General features: G+C 41.4%; 1 protein-coding gene across 1 annotated transcript in view; it reads left to right on the top strand.

Annotated features, from left to right (window-relative positions):
• TSPAN7 (tetraspanin 7) overlaps positions 1-19,550 on the top strand; it is a 115,306-nt gene that overhangs the window by 89,454 nt on the left and 6,302 nt on the right. The window contains exons 5-6 of the mRNA XM_072615169.1: positions 1,890-2,045; positions 14,198-14,281. Coding sequence (XP_072471270.1) covers positions 1,890-2,045; positions 14,198-14,281 — 240 coding nt within the window. The remainder of the gene's footprint in view (positions 1-1,889; positions 2,046-14,197; positions 14,282-19,550) is intronic.

Below are 19,550 nucleotides of genomic sequence, written 5' to 3'. Positions count from 1 at the left end.
AATTAATGTGATAATTAGATTCATGGCAGCTTTTAAGTTCACCAAGAGAATGAAAAGAGAAAAGAGAACCTAGGATAGAGCCTTGGGGTAAAGTCTGGATGATGATTCAACTGAGGAGTCTAAGAAGCATTGGATAGATAGGTAAAAGGAAAATCAAGGCAGAATAGTCTTAGGAAAACTCAGGAGAGGACATTCAGTGGAGGCATCAGGTTGAGAAGGATGAGTACAGAAAAAAAACCCATCAACTTTGTCATTTAGAAGGTAATTGGCAATGTTAGAGCAAACAGTTTCAGTTAAATGGTGAGATCAGAAACCAGAAGTCAGATAGTTGAGGAATGAAAGAAAGTGAATGAGATGGCTGTAGACAGCTTTTTTCTAAGAGTTTGGTTGAGAACGGGAGATAGGATGATAGTTTGAGGACCTGATAGGGCCCAGGGAATTGAAGGTTGGGAAGTCTTGGTCCTATTTGAAGGCAGCACCAAAGGATTCAGTAGATAGGGAAGACATTGAAGATTAGAGAGAGGAAGTGTGGTTTTGAAGGTAGTCTGGTAGAGAAGATGGAAAGGGATGGAGCCAAGAGTACACATGGGAAGTGGTCTTAATGAGGAGAAAAGCTGCTTCATCAGAGAGCGGCACAGAAGAGGAAGGACTGAGAGATGAGACTGAGAAGAAGGAAGAAGATCACAGAGAATGGTTTCGTGGTCTCACTATAAGTAATGTTGGGGACAGTTAGAGAAAGTTGGGTAGATTTCTGTGAACTGAGGCAAGGTGAAGTGAACAGAACCAGGAGTACTCTTTATACAATAACATCAGTATTGTAAAGATGAAAAGCTTTGGAAGACTTAAGACTGGTGATCAATGCCATGACCAACCATGAGTCCAGAGGACACCTAGTGAAATATGCTGCACACTTTCTTAGAGAGAGGTTATGAGCTCAGTTTGAGATATGTACACATTTTTCTGGCCAATGCCAGAATTTGTTAGCTTGACAATATATGCTACTCGAATTTTGTTTTTTTTTCCCCCATAGTTTGGGGTGGAAGGAAAGGAAGGTGGTTTTTCACTATTTGAAAAAAATAAAATTTTAATTAAAAAAATTCTTGAAGAAGGGTAGGAGATAAAAAGGGAATTTGGAACAGCCTCTGTTTGGAAACAGTATAGAAAGCCAATTAGAAGGAAGTAAATGATTGCCTTGCCACAGTGAGGATCCAATGATTTATGACAAATTTGTAGTGGACCCAGTCAGCTTGGGTGCTTGAATTCCTCCTGCCCCATTCAGCAGTGCTTGAATAGAAGTGGAGAAATCAGATGGTGGGGAGTAATCCAGGGTTGGGATTTGGTAAGATACGAGTAGTGATGGTACCAGGGGACAAGGAAATTCAAGAATGCAGGAAAGTATGGTCTTGAACTGGTTAACAATAGCATCAAAACTGGAAAGCGAAGTCAGAGCGGAGGTAATGACTCAAGAAAAAGTACTAAGGGATGAAAGGACTGGAGGTCTCAGTGATGCAGAGAATGCCTCCAAGGTTTAGAGGAGGGAGATGGAGTGATAGTAGATTAGCAGATACAAGAATGTTCTGGCTTTTTATTGTGTACATGAAGCACTTCTGAGTAATGGTGAGACCTAGGATCTGACCACTCCTGTAGATGGCTGAGGTGGAATGAAGTAGTGGGTTGTTGGCTTTGAGGAGGTTGAGGAGAAGATGTCTGAGGGAGCATTGACATGGTTGCTACCATAAGCTTCAAGCTGGAGACAAGAGGAAGATGGTGAGTGAGGTGTTAACTCATTGTGAAAAAATTAGAGAAGGACTACTTATAGACAGTCAGTGACAAAGGGGCAGGGGATCATGATGCACGTAACTGCCCACTCTTGTTTTTATTCTCTGTAGCTGAGCTGCTGTGGTGTTCAGAATTATACTAACTGGAGTACCAGCCCATACTTTGTGGAACACGGGATCCCTCCCAGCTGCTGCATGAATACCAGTGATTGCAACCCCCAGGATCTGCGCAACATGACTGTGGCTGCCACTAAAGTCAATCAAAAGGTTTGTTCCCTTGAGCCTGTGAAAAATTTCCCCTCAGTAACTTTATAATTTCTTCAATTGATGTAATAGATTAGAGCAGGGTGAGCTGGGGAGAGGCACTCAGGAGGGGGTGGTTTAGGTTTTGGTTTTTTTTTTTATTTTTTTATCCATGAATCTGGGAAAGATGTTGGAAGCAGACACCAACAGAAGGGACTCAGAGTTCTGATGTTTTTGGTGCCTCATTCTATGCTCATTTTCCAAAACCTTAAGAATATAGGAATCCATTACTCAGTTCAGTCTGCTTTCTCTTCTTTCCGTAATCCATCAAAAAGCTAAATCCCTTTAGATTTAGCAAGTGTATACAGGTATACTTATGTCAGGCAATAGAGGTCACTTTTCTTTCTGGGTTTCTTTTGCAAACACAAGAGTGTTAGCATCTGGAGGCCAGCACTTAGGCAGAAAGAGGAAGAGAGATGCAGGTTGACTGATGGTGAGTATTGTGGTGAGCCTTCATCTTAGTGGACTCATGGTGCTGTAAAAACCTTTCCTCAGCTCACTACCCGCTCCCTGCACCCTGTGAAATTAGAGGGGAAAGATTGCCACCAAGAGAATCTAGTAAAAAGGCAGCACAAAGTAGTAATAAGGGAATTTAAAATGTAGAAATGAGAAGAGGAGGAAAGGGGTTCTGTATTTCAATTTACCAAAAGATGTGACAGAGCTAAAGGGACAGCTCACCAATGGTCTAAAAGAACTATTTTAGATAATCCCATTTTAATTTATGTAAATCTCTTTTGGTAAAGCTGCAGGAAAAAACAAATTAAAGTACTTTTCAAGTTGTCTATGTTATGCAAATATAAGCTTTTTATTCATTCTGGTATACTTTTTTTGTTTTAATTTTATTATGTGTGTGTGTGACAGAGAGCAAGAAGGGGAATGATGATAGCTCATGCTTATGTCCTGCTCTTTAGTCTACAAAGCACTTGGTTCACGAGAATCCAGTGAAGTAGGTGTTACAACTCTTATTGTCTCAGTTTTACATATGGGGAGACAGTGGTTTTAACCTGCTCCAGGTCACACAATTCAGTTAGCATTTATTAAGAATCTAATACATTTAAAGAACTACATTGGGTCCTGGGAATACAAAGACCAAACAGCCTCTCCTCTCAAGGAGCTTATACTTTCTGAGACATGGAGAGCTATGACTTACCTATAGATAAGTGAATACAAAGTATATATTCAGCTATGGGAGCTTCTAAAACTCTCCCAAAGTTATCTGAAGCAGAAGGTAGGCAGACAACTTGGATCACCGAAAAGGCCTCACTCTGGAGATGGCTTCTGAACTGAGCCTTGAAGGGAGTGAAGAATTCACATAGGCAGTGGTGAGGAGGGGAGTGTTTCAGGGGTGCTGGACCATAATCGCTCAGGCAGACGTGGGAATAGAATGTTGTATACAGCACATACAGCGTAAGCCAGCGTGAGGGGCCGTGACACGAGCTAGGACGCGGTAGGCTGTATGTGTGTATTAAGATTATGGAGGGCTTTATTGCCAAGCAAGAGTGTATGTTTCATGTTAGAGGCAGCCACTGAAAATTCTTGAGCGGTGGAGTGACATGGTCACACCTTGCAGTTATTTGGAGAAGAGATCAAGAAACCATCAAGGAGACTTAGAGCTGTGCAGGTTCGAGGTGGTGAGGACCTGAACTGGGGTGGTGGACACATGAATGGAAAGAAAAGGCATGGGAAAGTATGAAGAGCCACAAAGCGCTGAGCTTGTGACTGGAAAGAAAGACAATAATCCCTCTGACAAAACTGGGTAAGTTAGGAAGAGTGGAAGATTGGAGGGGAAAGAGAATGTTTTCAGTCTGGGGAAGTGTGAAGTTTGAAATGCCTATTATTGTCTTATTCTTTTATCATCCTGTTCTCCTTCCTTCCTCAGTTCAGCAACTGACTCATCATCTCCCTACACTTCCCAACTCCAGCCTCTACATGGGGAATTTCAGGGGCCATGTGGATGATTAACAAACTCCTTAACCTTCCAGTTCCTCAGTTTTATAGCAGTGATCAAGACTTGCATCTCACAATTACCTAATTCCCTTTAGAACAAAAACAGATAAACACAACAAAAAACTCACCCTGACCCATCGGACCATAACCTCCATAACCTCTCCCTGTGCCTCATCTTTCCTAAAACTGCTCTTTATCCTCAAGACTTCCAGCCCTTCCAGTACCCCTGAGTATTTTCTCAAGCCCTTACCCTCTAGTTAACCACATCAGCTCTACATTAGCATTGACTCGAACCCCTGACCTCCTGTCCTGTCAGTATTCATCACTTGGCAAATCTGAGCCCTGCCATTGCCCCCACCAGCCGCCTCCTCCACTTTCACATGCTGCTGAGTGGAGCTCGAGGAAGTCATTCAACTACACTGACTGGGTACACTCTCAATTCCTGTTATCCAACTTTAGCAGAGCCATTGTCGCAGCATGACCCTTTTATTTTTCCCTAATAGATTCCCTCTTTTACTCCCCACAGAAACTATTGTAAACCCTCTCTTCTCTTCTCAAGACTCTCACACTTCTCCCTCCCACCTTTTACTTAGCTGAGGACTCTGACTTACTTTAGTGAGAAAATCAAGACCATTTGCTGTGAGCTCTCTTCTCTTCTCTTTATTACATAATCCCTTGGCACCAGCTCCCCCTCTGCTTCTTTTCTCCCTGCTCTGACAGTAAAGTGGCCTTTCTTCTTGCCAAGGCTGACTCTTCTACACTTTGATCCCACCCCCTCCCATTTTCCCTAGTACGCTAGCCCCGCAATCATCTTCTCTCTGTAATCTTCAACTTCTCCCTATTTATTCCTTCCCTACTGCCTTCTAACATGCCCAAGGTACCACATTAAAAAAATCTCTCAACAGACCCTACCATTCCCTCAAATTATCACCCCACATCTCCTAGCCTTTCTCAGAAAAAGACTGTTTAGACTCATTGCCTTCACTTCCTCCCTTCTCACACCTCAGCCCTTTGCTTTCTGGCCTCTGGCCTCGTCATTCAGTTGAACTGTCCTCTTCAAAATCAGCAGCCATTCTTGCCATGTTTGAGGGTCTGCTCTCAGTCCTCATTCTTCTTGACTCCTCTATTATTTTTGACACTGTTAACAACCCTTTCCTCCTCTCCTCTCTGGGTTTTCGTGACACTGTTCTCTTCTGGTTGTGTTCCTCCTTGTCCAACTCCTCAGTCACCAGCTCACCACCCATCCCACGCTCCAACAGTGGGTGTTCCCAAAGGCTCTATCCTGGATCCTCTTCTCTTTTGTAGTGACCTCATCATCTCCCATGGATTTAATTGTCATCTCCATATGGGTGACTGCCAGATCTATATATCTCTTGGGTGCTAGTTTCTGTATCACCAGTTGACTGTTGAACATTTTAAATGGGATCTCCTAGAGATATCTCACAATCAGTGTGTGCACAATAAAATTCATTATCTTTTCCCTGTCTGCAAACTTCCCTAGTACCCCCCTCTTCTAGTGGCCCAAATTTGTTACCTTGGTATTATCCTTCCCTCCTCCAGATTTTGTCCTTTTTTGCCTCCACACATCTGAGCATTTGACGCCTTCTCTCTGTTCACAAGGAACTGCCTTAATGTAGCCCCTATCACCTCTTACCTGGAGTAGTGCAGTGAGACCTAATTGGTATCTGTGCCTCCAGTGCCTCCCTGCCCTGATCCATTCTCCACAGTAGAACACACAATGACAGCAGCCTTTGCACTCCCCTACTCAATAAACGCCAGTGGCTCCCCAGTGCCTTCAGCTTTTAAAGCTGACCTCCCTTTGCCCTCCCTCGGTTCCTACACACAGGACTCTGTCTCTGGCCCCTCTCTGGTCCCTCTCCTATAACTTCTCCCTCACCTCCTCTTCGCAGAATCACTCTTTTCCTACAGGACTTAGCCCAGGTACCACCAACAGGAATCCCTGATCCTTCCTTCCCCTGATGCTTTTCTTCCCAAACTGCCAATACATTTAGTAATGCGTTTCTTTGTTCTTTATATAGGTATTAATGTCCTTGTCCGTGCCTCTGCTTGAATGTAAGTCACTCGAGAGAGGGATTGTCTTATTCTTTATATCCTGGCCATTTGGCACAAATAATGCCTGGCCTAATTAATAAAATACCTCTTGGTTGTTCCAGGTGAAAATATCCATCTGGGACTAGACCTTGGAAGAGAGAGGAGGGCTGGAAATCAGTAAATTTGGATAGAGATTTAAAATTTGTAAATTTGAATAGAGATTATCATTGAACTGATGAAAACAGATATGATCACCAAGAAGGAGTGTAAAGAGAGAAGAGGTAAAGGCTGGGATACACCCACATCTGAGGGATAGGTCTTGATAGAGAGTCCTGTAAAGGACATGGATAAAGCACGGTCACACACATGGGAGGAGAAAGTAGAGAGAACAAGGACACAAAACCCAGCAAAGATAGAGTATTCAGGAGGAGGGAATACGTCCCCCATGTCAGATGATCGAGAAGGATCCAGAACAATGAGGATGGAGAAGAGGCCTTAGAATTTAACAACTAACAGATTGTTAGTTAAATGTCTAACAGTAGGGGAGTGAATAAATCCATTTTGGTACTGTATAAGGGAATACTATAATGCAATAAAAATGGACAAGAATCAGGAAAGAAATCTGGAAAGATCCTTATGAAATAATGCAAAATTCAGTTCAATTCAGTAAACATTTATTAAGCTTCTGTTATGTGCCAGGCACTGTACTAAGTGCTGAGGATACAAAAAAAAGGCATTTCCCGTAGGAGCTTACTCTCTAATGGGGGTGGGGGGAGGGTGGGGGACAACTGGGAAACAAATAATACAAAACAAAAGATAGCCAGAGAAATTGGAAATCATTAACAGAGGGAAGGCACTGACATTTAGAGGGGGTAGGGAAGGCTTTCTGTAGAGGAGGGGGTTTGAGTTGGGAAGCCAGGGAAGTCAGTGGTCAGAGTGGAGGTGGCAGAGCATTCCAGGTATGAGGGACAGTCAGAGAAAATGATGAAAGAAGAACAAGAAACTGGAGTGTGTGGACGTTGTGACCACGTAAGGGGAAAAATAGAGCATCCTGAAGACTTAGATGGAATGACTGAAAAATGATCCTGTTTTATACATTTAGATAAATTAGCTTGAATGTATTTGGTTACTGAGAAAATCACGTTGTTTGTATTGGTGTTCATTATTTTTCATAAAACAGTTCACTTTTTAACAAGTAGACCTTTTTTGATCATGCAACCTTGTCTGCAGACTTCTCCAACACCAGAATCTCAAAAGAAAGGAATTCTGTACTAGCTGTATAAAGTAATTATAACTAAATCCACCAACAAGTATTTGTTAAGCGAGTTACTGGGTGCTAGGTACCAGGGGTTAAAAAAAGTGATAGTCACTGCTTCCCAAAATCTTAAGTTGTCCGTTGGGACTCCCCCCCAACAACCCCCCCATACAAAAAAGCTACAAGGTGACTGTGGCAGGAGGCAGGTAGTAGCTGGGGAGATTAGGCAAGGTGTCATTTGAACTGAGTCTTGAAGGAAATCAAGAATTCTTAGAGGTAAAATGAGGAAGATGGGGTAACAGGAAATAATTCTAGGAAACTGCCTAGTATTTCTCAATATAGGCCGGAAAAGCTTTCATGGAGAGAACCCACAGGCTGCTACCAGAATATGAAGGACACTTCAAATTCCAAGACATGTTAGTGGTTAAGTTTCGCAATTTCAGCAACAAGGGCATTTTGAAAGCAGCCAGAAAACCTCTTGAGTGTGAAGGGAAAGTAATTGGGACGACACAGGACCATCAACAAGCATTTGTTAAGTGCTTACCTAGTGGAAATCACAACATATTCTGGAAGTGAAGGTGGTGTAGAGAGTAAGAGCACTGGGCTTGAAAGAAAAAGGGCTCATCTTCACGAGTTCAAATCCAGTCCCAGACGCTTAGTAGCTGTGTGTCCCTGGCAAGTCCCCTAACCCTCTTTGCCTCCTTTCCTTACCTGTAAAATGAACTGGAGGAGGAAATGGTGAACTGCTCCAGGATCTTTGTCAAGAAAACCCTCAAATAGGGTCACAGAGAGTCAGACCCAGCTGAAATAACTCGAGCAAAGGCAAAGGAGCTCACGATGTAACCCAGAATATCATGTCCTGCAAACTTGGCCCTAATCAGAAGTGAAGAAAGGGAGGCATTGAGGCTTCCTGTCCTCCCTATCCAAAGAGATAAAATATTAGTGAGCATCAGTACGATTTGCAAACACTTTAACATCAAAAGTCATATAACTATGAAGCAAAGAGCTATTTTCTCATGCGTGCTGCCTGTGTGACCTTTAGTAAGTCACTTTAACACACTGGGTTCCAGCTTTCTCCTCTTTGCAGTGAGACGCCCGGACTGGCTGACCTCCAGGGACCCTCCTAGCTCAGAATCTAGAATTCTGTGATAGATCAATGAGTCTGCACTATCCCAACAAGACCAATCTGTCAGCAAGGAGACAAAGCATATGTCCTTCCAGAAGTGGCCAAAAACAGGGGCAGCTCCATTGGAGAGGGCCTAGTCTAGAAATCAGGGTTTCCTTTTATCATCTCTGCTCCACTTTGCAAGTGACTAACATCAAAATGTAGCAGTTCTGAGACACCGGTTTTATTTTTTTATCAGCTGTGCACCCAAAGTGTTGGACTGCTAAGGTTTTAATACAGCTGTTCTTTACTGTGCACATGTCCAAAAGGATGAATGTCAGTCGGGTCTGTACAGTTTTGGCCGGTGTTGCCCTTAGTTAAGTTTATAATTTAAAGCAACTCTGAGACAAAAGCTTTTTATAAAGTGGAAGCAGGTCAGTATCCTGGAAAGCACTGCCCCCAGCCCAAAGATCTAGCTTTAGTTCTAGCTCTGTCGCTGGCTTTGTGTGCGACCTCGGAAAAGTTATTTCATTGTTAGCTGTGTGTATTGTTTGGCTAACTTGGCAAATCCGCGTCTTCTCTTGCTTCTCTGAATTCTTCATATTCACTGTCTCTTACGAAGCAGTGATTATTCATGTCCCACCATTAGCCACTCTCTCAATCGATGAGCATTTCCAGTTCTTTCTTATATAAAAGTGCTTTTTCAATATTTCGGTGTGTTTGAGAACTTTCTTTCTGTCTTTAACCTCCTTTTGGCAAAGGCCTAGCGGTGGGATCTCTGAGTCAAAGGGAATCAACCTTTTAGTTCACTTTATTAATTCCATTTTGTTGTCTAAGACAGTTGGAGTAATTCACAGCTTCACCAATAGTGTCCAGGTGTCTCTATGTTTTCACAATCCCTACAACATCTATCATTCTCATCTCTGAAAAAGTCACTTGAACTCTCCTGTTTTGTAAAATGACAGATCTAAGCTAGGTGACCAACATGGTCTCTTTCAATGTATTTGCACTGTGAAAAGCCTACCTGATTTTACAAATGTTAGGTTGTAAAATTTGCTTCAATATTTGCATATTTGCTGGATTGTTAGCAAATGATACTTTTATATGCTTTATTCCATACGTATTTTTTATCCCTGGGGGAAAAGACATCAGCGATGGTCAGGAAGAAAAGGTGTACCCTAGGCTTTATTGTTTTTAGAAACGATTTGAAATTTCATTTTCCTCCTCTTTTTATTTTTTCTTTGAAAATCAGCTTGGGATTATGTCCATGCTCATAAAAGTTAAAAGCCTAATTGCCAGCTATAAAGTGAGTAAAACTTCTCAACGTCCTCTGAATGATATTTCAATTATTCCCTTTAAAATTTGCATCAAATAACCAGGGATTAGAGTTTGTCAATTGCGGTGAAAACACAAGTCATACAGTAGTTGCTAAGTTAATGCGTGTTTCTTTGCATGACAGATTGTGGACATGTAAAATACAACTTGTCAGGAGATATAACTCAGCTGGAATTTTCACACACCCCAGGGAATGTGCAAAATAAAGGGGAAAGCAGTGAAAATGTTAGCCTGGCAAATTGCTAGGAACTAAATTAAGATAAACTAGAAAACTGTGCTTTCCTTTGCTTTAAAATTAGACATGTTATTTAAAAATTTGCTCAACAGCATGCTTTTCCTCTTTTAACTAGCACAACCTTTTAGTCTGACTAATGAATTAATGTAACTGTTAGTTTTTAGAAGATGTAAGCTCTATGCAAAGTTGAGTTGATAGCCTTTGAAGAACAATGGAAAAATGCCAAATTAGATACCCTTTCATTTATAGAATAAATTCTAAAATGAAAATTGTTATGGTTAACTTCATTTTGTGCTATATAAGTGATGGAACAGTGATTGTTTAATGAAATAAATGGAGTGATCTCAAGTGGACTAAAGAATATGGCAGTGTTTTTAAAAATATCATTAGTACATGATATTAATACTGAAAGAGTTTTGTAGTTGATTTGTATCCCTGCTCCTGCATAATCTCTATCAATTCATGTTATTCAATCAGTTTTAAAAATATTACTGACATCTTGGACCTTAAATGTCTGTTTGATGGGAATTCATTAGAAGTCACTGAAATATGCATATTTTTGACACAGTGATATGACTTCTAGGTTTCTATTCCAAAGACATTAAAAACAAAGGTCAGGGGCCCTTGTGTACAAAACCATTTATAGGAGCACATTTTGTGATAGCAAAAGAACAGAAGCAAAGTGGATATTGATCAGTTGGAAAATCAGCTGAACTGATTATGGTGTATGAATGTAATGAAATATTATTGAATTGTAATAAGTGATAAAAGACATGAATTCACAGAAATCTAGGAAGACCTATGAACTTATGTGGAGAGAAATGAACAGAACCAGGAGGAAAATTCATATAGTGACCATAACATTTTAAAGAAAAACAATTTTGAAAGACTTAAGAATTCAAATTAATGCAACAATGAAGCATGCTACCAACCCCCTGCAGAGAGGTTATGGGTTTGAGGTTCAGAATGAGGTGTGTCCAATATGTGGATAATAGGACTCATTTGTGATGCAGGAGAATGTGGGGTGCTTTGTTTTCTTAATTGAGAAGGGGGACTTTTTTTAAGAAAAGAAGGAAATAGAGGTTCAGAAGGGAGCACAGATAAGCAATATAGCAGCTTGCTAAATTTATGTGTTTTCGAAGAGTTATTCCTAGTAAACGGTCATGGTTCCTATGCATATTCCTCTTTTCATTCTCCTTTTCATGAAGAAATGTTCATATTAATTGATGTTTGTTAAATGTAGAATGGCAACAAGAAATACATTTAAAAAAAAAAAAACCAAAGTAATTCAGTTTTGTTTGTCATGAGGCCAGGCGCAAAATTTGTCTCTCTCCACTTGGACCAGATTGACGTGGCAAATCTCAGAAAGGGCAAACATTGTCTAAGTAGCGACACTTTTTTTGCTTCTAAACTAGCTAAGTTTAAAATCATCCATTTAGAAAAGCGTCACTTAACTTTATCATTCATAACAACCAAGGTTAAAAATCAAGTTAACAATTAAATTTTGTCTCCTTTACCACCACCACCCCTTCACGACTTCCCCCTCAATGAAAGCCTGCAATCTCTCCCTTTTATCTGTATTGTGGAGTTCAGACTCCTTAGCCTGGCATGTGAGGTCCCCATAATCAGGCAACACCCTTCCACTCCTTGCTTTAAGTCTTACTTTCCATAAAACAGGAACTCTAGTCATTCCATCTGCTGTTTGCAAGTTTAACTTTCACTACTCTCTGATATGAACCTTTACTCCAAGAAAGAGGACCTGAGTTCAAATCCTGGCTCCTCCATTTACTGCTTACATGGCCTTGTGCAAGTCATTCCACCTCCATGAGTCTCTGTTTCCTCTTCTATAAAATGAGGAAGTTGAACCAGATAGCCTTTTGAGTCCCTTCCAGCTCTAAATCCATTATACCCTCAAATGTTCCATCTTCAGCTAAGACTTTTAACTTTACTCATGCTCTGGTCTCAACCTGGAATGAATGCCCTTTTCCTTCTCTCTAAATCCTGTCAACTAAATAAGTCCTGGTGAAGGCCTAGCTCCTCTATAAAGACATTCAATTTGAACCCGTCATCTGGTTTTCTAAGTTCCTACACAGTGCATTGTCTGAATCACTCATTCTAGGGCTGCCTTGTGCTGTGTACCTAATACAAGCCCAACAATAATTAATGGGGAAAGGATAGTGCTAGAAAGCAGTGTCTCATTTTAAATGGATAACGTTTTTATAAGGTTGTTACTTTTATAAATTCATGACTTTTAATGTACTTAGTATAGAGGATAAATCAGTACTACTTTTTTATTTCATTAAGTAATAATTATATGTCTACTACAGGCAGAGCTCTTTCTGCGCTGGTAGAAATGCAAAAAAATGATTAAGACATCTTTGCCGTTACATTCCATGAAGAGGGATTTTACACAAACATACACCATATATATATATATAGTTACACACCACGATTACACAGGATAAACTCATCAAAGCAGCCATCAGGGAAAGGAAAACCCATTTAACCATTTCTGAGTTGGGAAGATGAGGAATCAGTGGAAGCTTCATGCAGGATGTGGTCTTGAGTTCAACCTTAAAGGTCAGAGTAGAATTTCAGGAGTAGGAGAGGGGAGGAAGAGGCATTTCTTTGTGTAGGAAAAGTTCTATGACAGAAAGCCCAAAAGAGGGAAAAGTAGGAAGTGGACGGGATTGATGGGAAGCGTTCAGTGCAGCTCATCTTTATTAAGAGTGCCGGGCACTTAGTAGGCTTTTGATAAATGTTTGACAATTGATTTAACATTGACTTTGTGCTGGGAAATGTATTATATACTGGATGTAGAAAGGCAAAAACGAAACAGTCCCTGCATACAAAACACATATTCTAGAGGGGGATGGAACTTAGTTTACTTAGATTTTAGACTGTTCTGCCATAAAACTTAGACAAATTCCCTTTAAAAATGAAAATTTATCCATTTAAGTATGTGTGAGCACAAGTATGTATGTCCATTTGGATGTGTGAGCAGAAAGTAAAATGTAAGAACAAAACATATGTATCTGTGGTTCTTATAGTAGCTGCACAGAGGTGCACGGCTGTCTGTGGAGAGAATGTGTGCTTGAGAGAGAGAGAGAGGGAGGGGGGAGAGAGACAGAGAGAGGGAGGGAGAGAGGGGAAGAGAGAGACAGAGAGGGAGGGGGGAGAGAGACAGAGAGAGAGAGGGAGGGAGGGGGAGAGAGGGAGGGGGGATAGAGACAGAGAGAGAGACAGAGAGAGGGAGAGAGAGAGGGAGGGGGGAGAGAGACAGAGAGGGAGGGAGAGGGAGAGAGAGAGGGAGGGAGAGGGAGAGAGAGAGAGGGAGGGGGAGAGAGAGAGGGAGGGAGGGGGAGAGAGAGGGAGGGGGGACAGAGACAGAGAGAGAGACGGAGAGAGAGAGGGAGAGAGAAGGAGGGAGAGAGAGAGAGGGAAGGGGGAGAGAGACAGGGAGGGAGGGAGAGAGAGAGGGAGGGGGAGAGAGACAAAGAAAGAGAGAGGGAGGGAGAGAGAGGAAGAGAGAGAGAGGAGGAGGAGAGAGAGAGAGAGAGGGAGGGGGAAGAGAGAGAGGGAGGGGGAGAGGGAGAGAGAAATTGTGCCTAGTATAGAAAATATATAAAGTGTAGAGATACTTCTCAAGAGACATCATTGTATAGTGGAGCTAGGGCTGCTTTTGGAAACAAAGGCTATGGCAACATATCCCAGTTCTGCCCCTTGGAATCATAGATCTAGAGCTAGAGCTCGTCTTACATCTTCAGTCCTCTCGTTTTATTCATGAGGAAACTGGGCCCAAAGAAGTCAAGTGACCTAAGATCCACCAAGAGCGCGTAAACTGGCAAACATGGCACAGATTAGACTCCTATAATATTTCGGTAGCTCTATGAGTTTATTCATAGGAATACTGCTTCCAGTGAGTGACAGATTTCACATTAAAAGAGAAAAGAGATTTCTAAATTGGTAAGTACGATTTTTAAAATATTAATTTTCATTCAGTTTGGTGGTCTATTTCAGACAATTATTCCTTTAATTTAAAAAAAAAACCCTTTACTGCTCCACATGCTTAATATTGCATAGACCATATTTCATATAATGAAGTGTGAAAAATGCACAGGAATTAAAGCAGATCCAGGATCTCATAAGCCATGTATCATAAAATGTTCTCTCCCTTTTCCCCCCAGGGTTGTTATGATCTGGTGACCAGTTTTATGGAGACAAATATGGGAATCATAGCTGGAGTGGCTTTTGGAATCGCCTTCTCCCAGGTATGGGACCTGCTTCTTTGATTGGCGATTGATTGGATGGCTCCTCTTTCTCTTTTATCCCCCTCTCTTGTCCAACTTTCTTACCCCTCTGCCAGTGTACCCTTTACCTTAGGAAAAACTGATGGAATGGGGACAGAGCGTAACACTTACTAGTCCTCAGGTCATCTGTTTATTGATTTTCCTTTTTCAACATAAATGAAGTTTTTCCATCAAGGGAATATCAGTTACAATTCAACTAATGACTCGCTCTAGAAAAACAACTTGTCTCTCCAGTAGGTCAAATAGAGGTTAACCCAACAGAGCACTGGTTTAATTGGAGGATAAACAACTCAAAACATCAAATAACTGATCCATATTTAGGAAACACATTTTTTTCTTTTGCTAGTAGACTTACTCCCTCTTCTTTCCCTTTGTTACTGTGGATTTTGTGGAAGGTCTCTGAGATTAATGGGGCCCCTTTCATTTCCCATTCATTCCCACTCTTAAGAGTTAGCTGATTTTTTTTTTCCATTGTCTTCTGAAATGTCAGGTACATTGTGTCATGTGCGCAGGGACTGTAAAGCCCCACTTTTCATTTACAGTCACGTAAATCAAGCTGAGGAATTGAAGAAGATTAAAACAGCAACTTTAGAAACTTAAAGCATACTTAGGAACTTTTATAAACGTTGAAAAATCTCACCTCGGGCACTAAGGTTTTCTGTCCAGAAAAGCATGGGAAAGCCTGAAAAAAATATTTGTAACTTGATAAACCAACATCTTAAATCTAACTCAACTCATCTAAACCCAAACAATTAAAAATGAGCTCTCCCTTAATTAATATATTTCTGTAACTTAAGTTTAGGGAACTATAATTTTCACCTGTATGTCTTATGAAAGTAGAAGGCAGCAAATGAGCTGCATTTTTTTTTCCTGCCAAATAATGTTTTTAAAAACTAAAGGCATTTATCCTAGAAAATAATGTGGACCCATTTATTGAAAATGTGCATGGTGATTTCTCATTGCGGTTTTAGAATTCTTTATTGTAACAGTTAGATGAGTTTACTAAGCCCTTTAAATGCATTAAGCACCATCATGAAAGAACAGATCAGCTAGAAATGATCACAAACAAAAGTGAATTAAATACCTCTAGCATTTCTGAAGCAGTGCTATAAGTGTCCTAGTCGGGTTTCAAATCTAGGGCTTTCTGATCTACTCCTTTCTGCTCTACGCCAGGGCCTCTCTTTGGGTTGTTGTGAATTGTAGTAGTAGCATTACAGTAACACTTGGCATTTCAATAACATCTTGACTGCCAGGATGGTACAACCTTTGGAAGTGGATTCTGAACCTCATGTATAATTCTGATGTATAGAGCTCACAACACGGTCCTTGAAATACAGCCTTCTCTGCATGCTGGCAGTGTCCAGATGTACAAATCAGAAAGGGCAGATTTGTAGTTAGTATCAAGGATGTCTCTATCCCTGGAAAAAAAGCTAATTTTGTTTCAATTCTCCCTGGTGAATGTGCAGAAAAGCAGCATATAGCTCAGTGACTAGAGAGCGAGACTGAGCATTAGGGGAAGACCTGTGTTCTGGGCTTGCCTCTGACACACACTGGCTGTATGACCCCATCTGAAGTGAGGGCAATTATGATGTCTATTTCACAGGTTTGTTGTGAGGATCAAATTAGGTTTTATACACACACACACACACACACACACACACACACGTGTGTGTGTGTTTTATATGTGCATATTACATAACATGTTAACATGATATATACACATGTATACGAATTGTGCTTATTATAATTTTATAACATTGTATGTTATTCTTGTTCCATTTTTTAATTGTTCAGATTGTTAGGAAATTCTTCCTCGTGTGAAACTGAAGTCTTCCTCCCTTTATATAATGGGGACATTGTTTGTATTTCCACCTTCTAGGGCTAAGTGGAAATATCCTACTTCCTTATGTCAGCCTACTAAATAAATCCTTTCTCTCCCCAACTTTCCCTTCTTTAAGCTGAACATCTCTAGTTTCTTCAATTAGTCTTCCCTTTCTCTAACCATTCTACAAATACACACCAGCAATGTCCTTCCTAAAATGTAGTACCAAGAACCTAGCACTGCATATGTGCTCTAACCAGGCAATCAAGTGACACAGATGAGGGCTGGAAGGGGGGCAGCAGGGGCAGGTTGTTGGGGTAAGAATTCACGGACTCAAGCACTGTTGAAGTCAGGGTAAAGATTTATTACTCTTTTCAGCGGGCAAGAGTTCTTAGGGAACCTGCAACCTTAGAGGGGTATAGGATATTCTATTGTCACTTGTGCCAAATATGCTAACTAGGTGATTTGGGGTGGAATTAGGGAGTGGTTAAGGAGTGGTCAGTTCTTAAAGGAACATGCACTTTGGGTATCTCCTGTGCAGGTATTTTACCCAAAATTCCTCAGGAAATAGCCTAAGGGCAGTGAGGCTATCTGGAGGTATGGTTTTAGTCCTGACACATCACTAAGTCAACCAAAGGTCTGGGCTGGCTCAGAAATATCAGGTTGCTCTCATCAATGTCTTGTTAGACAAGATGAATGTAAGGGAGTATAGGATACACGATTGGTCGGTGAGTAGTGAATGTCATTATGACCTAGTGCACGTCCCGTTCAGCCAGTACACAACTGGTTCAAACTAATGAATTCTGTAGGTACAGCTGGCTACCACAGCAAGAAGGGAGATAACGGCTGTTGCTGGGGCAGGCTGTGTCCTTGGACTGGGGAGAAACTGCCTGGGATAGTGTTTTGAAGCTAGGGAGAAATGTGATTTTTAAAGAGAAATGTGATTTTAGAATTGAGGCCCAAGTCTATGCACCCAAGCACCCCATCAAAACCATCACTTCCCTTATTTTGGACATGGTGCTTCCGTTAATGTAAACCAAGGTCACATTATCTTGAGGCTGTCATGTTGTACATCCTAAATTTGCAGGTGTCAGCTAAGTCACTGAAATCTGTTTACCACCACATACCTTCTTCCCTTCCATACCCATATGAAGAAATATATTTGCTTAAAATTCAGCTGGCACCTTATAGAAGGTAATGATTGGAAAAGAAATTTAGGCAGCATGTGTCATCATTCTGGATATTTCCCTTTAGCATAAAGTGAGGAGAGAGTGATGCCTTTGACAAAACTAGGAACTTGGGAAGAGGGAAGGGTTGGTAGGGGAGGGAGAGGGGAGGGTACTGAGTTCAGTTTGGGAAATGTTGAGTTTGAGATGCTTAGGGGACAGGATTAGAACTTGGAGGAACAGCTGGGTGGATATATAGATCTGGGAGTTATTTACATAAAGATAATGACTGAGAGAGAGTCTAGAGAGAGAAGAGGAGGTCAGAACCTCCATGGAGTCCTACAATTAGAAGGCCCCTGCCTGCATGGATGATGGGGCCACAAAGACTATGATGACATAGGTTCCCCCTTAGCCAAACAGAAACGATCCATTACCTTGAATTTGTGAACTTTGGTCACATATGTCAAAGTAACTTAGGCCTGGAGCCTCAAGAGGAACTTAAAAAATATTCATCAAAAACTTTGGCTTTCTTACCAGCAGGATGACATGAATAGTTTTAAGGTTTATAAAGCATTTTCCTCACAAGTCTGTGAGGCAGAACATCTTATAACATCCCCCCACCTCCATCTCCAGAGGAGGAAAATAAGTCTCAGAGAAGCCACATGACTTGCCCAGGGTCACACAGCTAATGAGTGTCATAGTTGAGTTTCAAATCAAGGGTCTCTTGATTCTAGCCCTTCCTGCTCAATCACAGGAACTCCCTCCCCAAGTCTTACTGGGCAGTAGGGTTAAAGATCCCTGTATAGGGGTGAGGGGCAATGAAGGAAGGTGAAAAGGTAGCTGTCCTCTCCTCTACCTACTGATCTCTTCTCCCACTGTATTGTCCCTGCCTACCTGGGTCACCCCTGTGGTACCTGTTCTAGGAAAATATTATAATTTCCTAAGTGCTAAATACAGAAAAAACTGAATCCAGGTGTAGTCTTTTGGGAGGGTGGTTGTGATGCTGAGGGAAAACCTTTTGTTTACACTCATCCTTGGGACCCTTGAAATCTCCTTCTGGACATCATGTGAGCATCTTTTAGGACCTAGTGGTGCTGGGACAGCTTTTGTGGCCGAATCCCATCTTCTTCATTTTCCTGAAGAAAGGAATCTGTTTTTATCTATTTGACAGACTGCCCTTCTGAACGCTGGTAACTTATAGTATTGAGTTTTAGTGGCATTTGTTTTGTAGTATTTCTCCTTCCTGGCTGAGTTATTCCCATAAAGATACAACTTTAGTTTGGAGGAAGTCAAGCCACAGGTCAGCCTAGCACCCCTAAGCATTCTCATGTACTTTGTGGTGGGGATGTCACAGCAGTGATGGTACATAGCTTGTTATTTTATAGAATTGTAAGGTATACAAAATACCCTCCTCACAACATCCCTAGGAGGTAGATAATAACGACCTTTATAAAGCATTTAAGGTTTTGTAAAATATATTGTTTTGTTTGAACCTTAGAGTAGCCTTGTAAGGAGAACAAGATTGGTATTGTTAGCCCCATTTTACTGATGAAGAAACTGAGACTCAGTTTGCCTAGAGCTATACCACCTTTAAGCATCAGAGTCAGGATGTGAACCCAGGTTCTTTGACACCAGACCTAGGCCTCTTTCTTCTATATGAGACTGCCTCAATATGGAAAATCAGATGGCCTGGGTCTGTAAGGACTGAGAGTCCTAGGTTTTCTCTTAGATTTTGTGATCTGTCCTGTGGTTCCCTCAAGAGGACATGGCATTTAACTAAAACTTCAGGGCCTAGGGTGATTGCCCCACCCCTGGGCCTACCTAAGTTCACAACCCATTTGCCTGGATTCAAACTTGAGAAGACCACCAGGTTCTCTCACTTTCTCCCTGGTATTTAAAGAAAATGCATCAGTCAATTGTATTTGATGACAAGATACCTCAGGTGTCTGTGTGCTGTTAAGAGATGGAGGACAAAGGCAGTGTTCCTTTGAGGACATACATTTCCCCCTCTTGGCTTCCTTTCCCTCTGTGCCTCCCCTCTTCCAGCTGTCCCACGTCTTCTGGGTGACCCTGGCAGAGGTTGCGGGCATCTTTTGTGGCTCCCTTGGAGAGCTGTAACTCCTGCTCCCTAGGAGCACCTTGTCCTACTGGGCACATGTCCAGCCAGAGAGAGATGTTGCTTTTTTAGCTCATTTGACGTTATTTCATCATTTCTTTCTAATAATAATCCAAAAAGTTTGGA

This window comes from Notamacropus eugenii, chromosome 5, assembly GCF_028372415.1.
Source record: "Notamacropus eugenii isolate mMacEug1 chromosome 5, mMacEug1.pri_v2, whole genome shotgun sequence".
In the NCBI taxonomy this organism is placed as follows: Eukaryota; Metazoa; Chordata; class Mammalia; order Diprotodontia; family Macropodidae; genus Notamacropus; species Notamacropus eugenii.
Note: the sequence above shows the minus strand (reverse complement) of the source record. Positions and strands in the feature narration are given on the sequence as shown.